General features: G+C 40.8%; 1 protein-coding gene across 1 annotated transcript in view; it reads right to left on the reverse strand.

The window, feature by feature from the left end:
• The window catches only part of GRIN2A (glutamate ionotropic receptor NMDA type subunit 2A), a 995,689-nt gene extending 989,725 nt beyond the window's left edge, over positions 1–5,964 (reverse strand). Inside the window, exons 1-3 of the mRNA XM_063934277.1 lie at positions 5,297–5,964; positions 4,155–4,341; positions 2,376–2,865 (exon numbers count right to left, since the gene is read on the reverse strand). Coding sequence (XP_063790347.1) covers positions 2,376–2,774 — 399 coding nt within the window. The 5' untranslated portion in view covers positions 2,775–2,865; positions 4,155–4,341; positions 5,297–5,964. The remainder of the gene's footprint in view (positions 1–2,375; positions 2,866–4,154; positions 4,342–5,296) is intronic.
• Between the last annotated feature and the right edge of the window lie 3,983 nt (positions 5,965–9,947).

Genomic DNA, 9,947 nt, shown 5'->3' on the forward strand with positions numbered 1-9,947 from the left:
ACAGAGTTATTCATTTAGAAATAAAGCATTTACCATGTAAATGGCAATGAAAACCAAATGAAAATAAAAAAGGAAAGTATAACTTGACTTCAGATCAGTACAAACATCTGTTGCCCTCTGTTTAAAAGGTCAAATGGGAAACTGTTTTCTTGCTGCAGGCCGACTGCAAATCTCAAGGTACCAATGCAAACTGATCACAGGAGCCACACTGCAATACTAATAGTATCGGTGGACAGGATCAAGACCAACTCAGCCATACAGAAGTGGCCTCTAATTGTCAAGATCACCAGTTTGTATTTTGCGCCATGGGTCTAACAGCCCCAACTGACAGACGTCTATGTATCTTTGTTATGGTCAGCATGGGATGCATGTAGCGCAAACAGACCCCCACCGTACTTTACCCACATTTATACACAATGTCTTCTGGGGGTGGATAACAAGTGGTCCTCCAGCATGCCCTGCAACAGTTTTAGAATGGACAAATAGCAAACTGTGGCCAGGAATGTTTAATGTCATTTATTGCCCACTCCTGCCTCTAACCCGTTTTGCCCACCAAGTGCAAGGAGGAATACAGTAAGTGCAAAATGTATTCTGGTCGCCAGAAGGATGGATGTGTAAAAATGAATGCAATTTGTGTGTGAGTGTGTGTGTGTGTGTGTGTGTGTGGGGGGGGGGAGAACAAGGTCCCAAAATGTAGAAATACTGCTTATGTCTTAAAATAAGAAGAGAAGAAAGGCACTGTACATGTTTGATGCAATGTGGCAAAAAGTCAGTGCAGCATACTGTAAGTAGGGAAAGGAGGATTGTTGAATAGTGGGATGGCAAATCATGATAGAGTGTAACGAAGAAGACTATAATAATATGAGGGTGAGTTTAACGATAAAGTATCGAGTTTAATAAAATACACAATCTTCTCTCCTGAAAATGGTGATTGATAATTATATCATACATCTGCAAATCAAACATACATACGTAGAAACGTACATACACAAATCAAATGTATATATATATAAAACAGTATATAAAGCATTCTACGTGTTAGCTTTAATTCCCAAAGGTCAAAAAGGTAAATGCTCTCTTCACATGCAAATACTGTAGCACAGGCTTTCTGGAATGTGTTTCATAATAAGGCAAGTAATAAAGTAACCAATACAGTGCACTCTAGTGGCAAATTGTCCATGCTACTTTTTGACAGTTGAGTAATGGGCATCATATATGCACATAATGTACAAAGACTTTCATTTCTGTGGGGCAGTCCATCATCTCAAAGTGTCTGGACAGTCTTTCATCGAATATGAAACCTGTTCCAATGTTTTCACCTAATAAGCCTGACATACATTGCATTTTTCTCTATTACCCTTTCAAGTAAAATTCACAGCAGTGACAAGGTGAACTGTTATTTTTAAAAGACCTTTGTTTGGGATATACTGCATTGTACTTTATTTCTGAATCTACTGTTCAGCTGTACTTCTGTACCCGTCAATACTCTCCTTAAAATACTCTATGATCATAAACCAAGATATACTACTTTAAAACCACATCAGCAAATGTCATGTTAAGTGTTTAGCAAACAAAACACATTCATTTTTTTTTTCTCTGTGTAAAATTGCAGTATGTTCCAATATTTTTTTGTTTACTTGTTTGCTAAATTAATTCTGAGATAAATCATTGTATCCCATTGGATGCATGTTTCAGTAACTTTGCAATTATTGATATTCAAAATAGTACGATAGACACATATAGATATATAAGTAGATAAAGATAGATAGATAGATAGATAGATAGATAGATAGATAGATAGATTGACATATAGATAGATAGATAGATAGACAGACAGACAGACAGACAGACAGACATACAGACATATAGACAGACAGACAGACAGACAGACAGACAGATAGATAGATAGATAGATAGATAGATAGATAGATAGATAGATAGATAGACTGACATAGATACTGTAGATAAGTAGATAGATAGATAGATAGATAGATAGATAGACTGATAGATAGATAGATAGATAGATAGATAGATAGATAGATAGATAGATAGATAGATAGATAGATAGATAGACTACGGCTATTATAATCACAATTACGAATAATACATACTTTAAACTAGTTAGAAGTTTAAAGTATCTATTCATCAGTTATCCTATACAATGTACTGTATTCCCATTCAAACTCTAAATGCTGCATTGCTAATTAAAGTGTGCAGTAGTATATTCTCCTCATTCTGTAGTTAAGCTGAGCTCAGCACTTTATGCAATGTGATTAATTGACCATGACGTTCAAAATGTGCATTGGGAGGGTGAGAATTTGAAGACAGAGTGGTTCCAATGACAAATAGGTGATTTGCAATGTTGAATTCCTTACCTTATGTGCCATAATCATTGAAGACCCGCCATGAATACCTAGAATTGGGATGAAGGTCTGAGATGAAACAAAATCCAAAATCTGAGCTATAGCCTCTTGGTCAGTGTCATCTCCAAAAACCACACCGTGAATCTTGGTACCTGACATCAGATCACACACGTGGGTAATGATACTCTTGGGGTCAGTCTGGTTCACTAGCAAGGTCACCACATTGACATCAAAGTTTAAGGACATATCCCTTGTCCAAAGAGACCGGACATCCCTCTCTGAAATATAACGAGTTCTTCCCAAAATAACTGCAATGTTCAGGACAGGAAAAGTTTTCTCTGCTCCATGACCCAGATCCACCATATTTAGTAGAGCATGGAGCAGAAACACAGCAGAGCCAAAAGTATCCATCTTGTCCAGCTTTACTCCCTGTGGAAATTGATCACAAAGTGTCAGGTTTTTCTCCCACAACCTCCTTCCCTTGTAGCCATAGATCTTGAATCTAAACACAAAAGAAGAACCGAACAGTTTATTTGGTGCAGTGAATATAGCTTTAGCAGTACAATCAATTAGCTCCCCAGCTCCCCTTTGTTTAATATCAGACTTGTGTCATGTTTTCCCCATACCAGAGTTCCCCAGTGACAGTGTTGTGAAGATGCATTGGGTAGTTAGGATGAAAGACTCTGCATGCTGACTTTCCACAATATAATTGCTCCCATTTCAGCTATGCAATATTGTGAAAACGCTTATAGATGACATATATATAGAGGCTCTCTGCATAATTACTACACCCCTGCAGATGACAGAGTAGATATCATCAGCAAATATTCTGACAAGTATACCTGCCACAATTATTATTTTTTTATACAAAATTCTGTACAAGTGTAGTGTAGGCATTGTTTTAGTGTGGCTTATGTGCAGGCACTATTTATACTTTTTACATTGTTATGCATTTTAATTGGTAAATAGCAGAGACCCTTGGATAATCAGTCAATTACAGCACACTGTGATATTTGGCTGTCTCGTTTGGTTGCCTGTGACTCACATTCCTTTACTTCGTGTATCGTATTTACTTCCTCTACTGCACGTCGCCATGGTATCGCTTGATGTGTCTGAGCCACTGCAGATTACATCTTCAGGGGGATACCCCTGCAGTATTTTCTGCTATTCCATTCACTGTCAGGATGCAATCCCAATTTATCTATCTATCTATCATCTATCTATCTATCTATCTATCTATCTATCTATCTATCTATCTATCTATCTATATATCTATCTATCTATCTATCTATGTGATGTGCAAGTCCAATAAGCATTTAGCTGCATGACATTACTGAAATACAGCTAGTCGAGCCTGTCGCTGCAGATACTGTAACAATCGTCGCCTGTGCTGACCCCAGTCATTATTCCCAGCACTTGGCACACAAATACTGATTGAAGTAAAGTCATCATCGATATATTTTTGACTGCAGTGAGGAGCTATTAATATAATGTTTATATTTAAAACTTTCATCATTTCAAAATCATCGTGACTACTATCGACTGCTCCACATATTCCAATAGAATTCAAAACAGACATGATAACACATATTACACGTATAAAAATGGCCTTATAAGGCATTCATGTTAGAGCTGTGTGTTTGCTGGGGATTGCAGGGAAGCTCCTGTTATTACGTACATTATGCTTCGTTCTGGTAGAATTTACTTCCCATTCATATGGCAACATGAAAAGTACACCAGCACCCCCTCTTGGTTAAACATGTCATGGCAACTTACTATGAAAGTACATACCAGTGCCTTCAGAAGATTTGGTCGTTATTTGGCATGCTGCAAAGTTTGGCATCGCGTAGCGCTCAGCACTGTTTGTTAGGATGCTCCTTCAGTCTTTCCTCCAAGAATATTTTCCTTACTGCAGTTTGATTTCCACAGAGCTGCCAATAAAACCAGCCACCCCAGTTGGTGTGTATGCAATAAATGCCTATGGAAATATGAACATAAGGACAGATAAAATTAGAATGTGAACATTTAAATGTTGCAGTTTAATAAGGCATTTGCTTTACATGACCAAAATAATAGCTAAGTTGACCAATACAGGTTATTTCTTTACTACGTGTAATTCTTAGTGGGCTAATAGTGAAGTTATATATTCTCTAAATGTCCTATACAATAAAACATAAAAGGTAATTTTATATAAATAATTCTCAGCAGAAAAACATTAGACCTGACTAATGAAGACTGTGGCTATAGATAATAAATAAATTAACAAATTGTGTATTTAGCTGTGGGGTTAAGAGATCACTTTACATGCTGATGTATTTATCAGTAGCCACCAATTTCACATGGAATTTAAAATGCTATTTAAGATGTCATAAAATATATTACATACAAATAATTCTATTTCATCTAGAAGAATAAAACAACAAAACCTGGATAGCTTTTAACCATCTTCCAAAAGTTAGATCTCATTACAGTAATAATCTACAGGGTATATGTCACATGACAAGACTGGCACATTTCAAACAGCAGATATACTGTAACTCTAGTTATATCTCACCTCTTGCAGTAAGTGACGCATAAACTAAAAGACCAAATGCAACATTATTGTTTTCATTGAGTTTTAATTACTGTATCAAAATACAGTATAAAGATGCTAGCACTTAGTTGTTTGTTATTACATGGACTCTTACTTGGCAGTGGCGAGGTCTCCTTTCTAGTTTCCAGCAATTACAATAAAAAATAAAATAAAATAAAAAAAGATTACAAAAAAGAGCTTAAAAAAAAAATCACAGACACCCAACTGTATAGTACTCAGAAGCCGTGATCTGAAATTTGATATGCTCCCTATCTCTTGTAAACATGGTACTTGAATTAATTAATAAGTCATGAGGAAGCAACTAAACACAATAGAACTAAACAAGGTACTGGGTACTCACTGCATTCTTCTATCAAATACTGTAGCTTCAGGCTAGGATCCCACAAAGTCATTTCAGTAAATCCCCTTTGCAAAGCAATGCAGTAGAAAAATGTCTGTTTACACCTCAGATTCACCCGGTTACTGTCTCACATCGCAGAGAATGCAGCATCAATCAGCATTACAAACCCCCAATGCTAAAGTTTATGACAGGCTGGCAAACTGAAAATTGTATTTCATCCATTGGAATCTGTACCCGAAGTCTATCTTTCTCTTGGTATAGATATTTCTATTTTTTTCTGCAGCAGAATAGTAGGACAGCATATCCAGTCTCTGTATTCCTCATAGCTTTTGGGAAACTGAGGGTTGCAGTCAGCTACACATCCTTAAGGTAAGAGAGGGAATTACAGTCAGCTCAACCCCACTGAGTGAGAGCATTGCAAAGAACACAGATATGGAATGCAATGCAAGGCACCAGCGCTGCAGTCAAGTTCAGAGAAGCATCTATAGTACAATACAGCCTGAGAATCCTTTCAGTATTCTGCGGAAGTTCTTCCTGGCTGCTATGCTAAACTGGAGAATGGCATGTGTTAGAAAGGAGGAACAAATTGATATATTTGTATTGCATCTGCAGCTGACAAAACAAGCTGCTGGTGATATATAATACCTGCTGTGGCCCCGATCATTTTACTGTTGATTGCATACTTGCATTACATGTTACACTGAAATTAGCCTTATAAACATCATTGGCATTGTGTGTCAGATAATGTGGAGAGCTGTGTGTGCTCAGCGTGTTTTATGCCATGTCTCACGCTGCTGTCCTAGGTGCTGAAACAGACCAGCCTCTTCTCAATATTGACAGGCGATTAAAATACCTGGCTTGCTGTTGCCGACGTATCCATACTACATATTTTATCGATGAGTCAAGATGTGATCTCTCAGTGCTCTTTTATTGTTATTCTCGTGTAGTCACTCTGTACAAAACAGCGATGGCTTCAGACCGGATTCATTAAACTAAATAGCAAAGGGATGCGTGTTAAAGTCCAACCAGCAAATACTAGTACTAAACTGCAATGCACCGAAATGTGGCTCTCATAACACACAGAAATAAATCGAACATTACACTTAAATAAGCACCTAAAATCAATATAATAAGGTTATATCTATTTCCCCCATTTTGGTTCTGTATAATGTTGGAAGATTAAACAGATTAATCTACTGTATGTCAGACAGCAAACACAAATTCTAAAATGAATAAATTACTTAAAGAAAGAAACCCAGTTTTAAAAGCAAATTAATCACCATGACAGTCAAATTACATGAGACAAAGCAGAGCTACAGCATTATCCTTACAGTTTCAGCACTGTCATGTCTATAGAGACATTACAGAAGCATATATGATGTAATTTACTTCTTCAAAAATGTTTTCCCACAGTGGTAAAATGAATTTATGTACACTGATATTTAGAAATGGACCTTTAATCTATTAACTAAAAATAGCACCCAGCGATTCTTATTCATTACGAAGGGTAGCGTCTAAATACCCTTCGTGGAGAGGACCTTTCCCATATGCCCCTGGGTCCATATCACCAACTATTTCGAATAGTAACCTGTGGCGAGCGAAGCAAGACACCGATCCCGAGGCATGGCAAGTAAAGCGAGCCCGCAAAGGTACAATGGTGCATGGATAAAACAAAAAAACTCAAACAAATGGAAAATGGGTAAAACATTAAGCTGCTGTAAGGGCAGAAGTTTTCTTCTACCCTCTCGTGCTGTCACTTCCTGGTCCTGATCACGAAGGGAACATAGACACAACCCAGTATGAAGCCCTATTAACCCCGATTATTTAAGTATTCACCTCTCTGCAAAGTTGCTGCAATCCAGCAATGCTCTGGTTGTGGGACAGCTGCTCCAAAAAGTAGCTGCCCTATGATCTGTAGCAATGCCATTTTCAGATACATTTCAGTCTACAAAGGCCGGCAGTGTTAGTGCACATGTGTGAACTGGATTCATACATGCGCACAGTGAATGCAGAAGGAGAGATCTGCATGGATGCATCTTCACACTACAAAGCTCCTTCTTATAGGAGAGCAGCTCCAGAGACTAATGCTATCTGAAGATGACACCAGTTTTCACAATCTGAACAATGTGCAACGTCAATATGAGATGCAGTGATTGGTGCAGTCATTTCATTACCAGCCACATGGATCTGGGGGGCAGACTGGAGTAGGGGCAGATTGGGCAACTGGGACACCAGGCCAGTTCCTGCTGGGCCGCTCCCATTGTCCCTCAGTGGCCTGCACTCACCACTCTATACAGGGTCCGCTGCTGCAATCGGAGCTCAGCTCCAATCTGGGAGCATTTGGAAAAAGCTTCTGCACATGCCTAATAAAGTAAAAGTAATATGGCCCACAGTGGTAGCTGCTGAGAGGTACAGATGTAGCCATGCTCATCTTTGCTGTGATACAGAATGCTGCAACATGGCTTGTTGCATGGCATGCTGGTCTGAGACTATTCAAATATGAATTAATAGAGCAATCGCCAGCCTGTAACAGCCTGGCATGCCATGCAACATGCCGCATCACAGTAAGATGAGCATGGCTACCTCTGTGATGTCAGTGCGGTGAGAAGTTAGTGCAGAGCACAGATAAGTCTCAGGTGCACCAACATCACAGCAGCACAAAGTGATGGAGACAAATCGGGGCTGCGGCTGAGTTTTGGTGACATCAATTAGCATGGCTGCAGCTCTGGCTGGTTTGAGGGTACGGGGCTGTAGCAACTGGGTACTGTAGCTCAGACTGCACACTCCTTTCTGGGGCAGCTCTCTCCTCCGTGCCTCACAGCATGGGGGACACGTGCAGCTGCTGCTATGCCTGTCATCTCAGAGAAAAAAAGGGTCAGTTACCTGGAGGGAGAAAAGCAAGGTAATGCCGTGCTGTTATACCTTGCTGCAGAAAGCATAATGAGGGGAATCCTGTTGCAGCTTATCGTACACAACATGTGTGCTCACACATAAGCTGCTGTGCAAATGCACTCACTATTCTTTAGCTTCCTCCACAACAGGGGGTCTGCATAAAGGCACAAAGGGGCACAGTTTTTTGCAATTAGTTCCCATATCTTTGCTGAAGCTTAGTAGATCTACAGACCTTCCAACATGATCCCTTCCATCAGGTACAGTGCCCTGCTTCAGGGCTTCTCTCCTAATTTAATTGCTGTCACATGTGTTCAGTGATCAGAAAGGTGCTTCAACACAGGTGACAGCAATCATAAATTAAGAGGGAAACTATGAGCAGAGCATGTTATACCTGACTGGAGGAGTCAAGTTGGAAGGAATGAAACTGCTGCATAATAAATAACATTTACAGTAGCAGCATTGAGGGAAGTGATACTGTAGTATTGCTGCAGTCCTCTCATTTGATGGTAACATTTGGTTACCAACAACAAAAATGTAGTTGCTGGTGGCTGATCATATAAAAGATGGACATGTTGCAACCATGAGCATAAAATTTCCCAACCAGAGGTTGGTATGACTATGGGGACTACAGTATGTGCTGCTAACAGCGAGGCAGTGGAGTGCTGCTGTCAGTGGGGCAGTAGTGTGCTGCTGTCAGTGGTCAGTGGTGTGCTGCTGTCAGTGGGGCAGTAGTGTGCTGCTGTCAGTGGTCAGTGGTGTGCTGCTGTCAGTGGGGCAGTAGTGTGCTGCTGTCAGTGGTCAGTGGTGTGCTGCTGTCAGTGGGGCAGTAGTGTGCTGCTGTCAGTGGTCAGTGGTGTGCTGCTGTCAGTGGGGCAGTAGTGTGCTGCTGTCAGTGGTCAGTGGTGTGCTGCTGTCAGTGGGGCAGTAGTGTGCTTAAGTCATACTTGCCTACCTGACCCTCTCCATGAGGGAGAAAATGCTCTGTTCCTGGACTTTCCTGGTAATGTATGATTGCCATCACCTGTGGTGAAACACCTTTCTTATCAATTAACTAGTTTACCACAGGTGATGGCAATTATACATTACCAGGAAAGTCCAGGAACAGAGCATTTTCTCCCTCATGGAGAGGGTCAGGTAGGCAAGTATGGCTTAAGTCAGTGGTCAGTGGAGTGCTGCTGTCAGTGGGGCAGTAGTGTGCTTAAGTCAGTGGGCGATTGTGTGCTGCTGTCAGTGGGGTGAGGATGCAATGTTGTCAGTAAGGCGGGGATGAGCTGCTATCAGGTAGGCTGGGATGCGATGTTGTCAGTGAGGCGGGGATGCGCTGCTGTTGGTGAGGCAGGGATGGGCTGCTGTCAGTGAGGCTGGAGTGTGCTGCTGTCATTGAGATGGGGATGAGCTGCTGTCAGTGAGGCAAGGATGATATATATTTACCACAGATGATATAGTATGCTGCAGCATGTCTGCTGTGATGTTCACAACAATAACGTCAGCGGCTGTGCACGCTCAAATGGAGCAACAATTAAATTGCTCCATCGGGTGCCATCTACTGTCCAAGCTGTTGCTGCGCTCCAGGTCCGGTTGCTACCAGCGCTGTCTACGTCCATTGCACAGTGTGGCAGACCTGCATCCATTCCTGAGGTCACCTGGTGCTGTTGTCCCCACGGCTATACAGCATCATCAGCCCATCATGTCTGACTCACAGTCTCAGCTACCCATGGCTTCCATGCCGCCGCTATTGCTGCTAGGCCGCAGCCACATG

Source organism: Pseudophryne corroboree, chromosome 7 (assembly GCF_028390025.1).
Source record: "Pseudophryne corroboree isolate aPseCor3 chromosome 7, aPseCor3.hap2, whole genome shotgun sequence".
In the NCBI taxonomy this organism is placed as follows: domain Eukaryota; kingdom Metazoa; phylum Chordata; class Amphibia; order Anura; family Myobatrachidae; genus Pseudophryne; species Pseudophryne corroboree.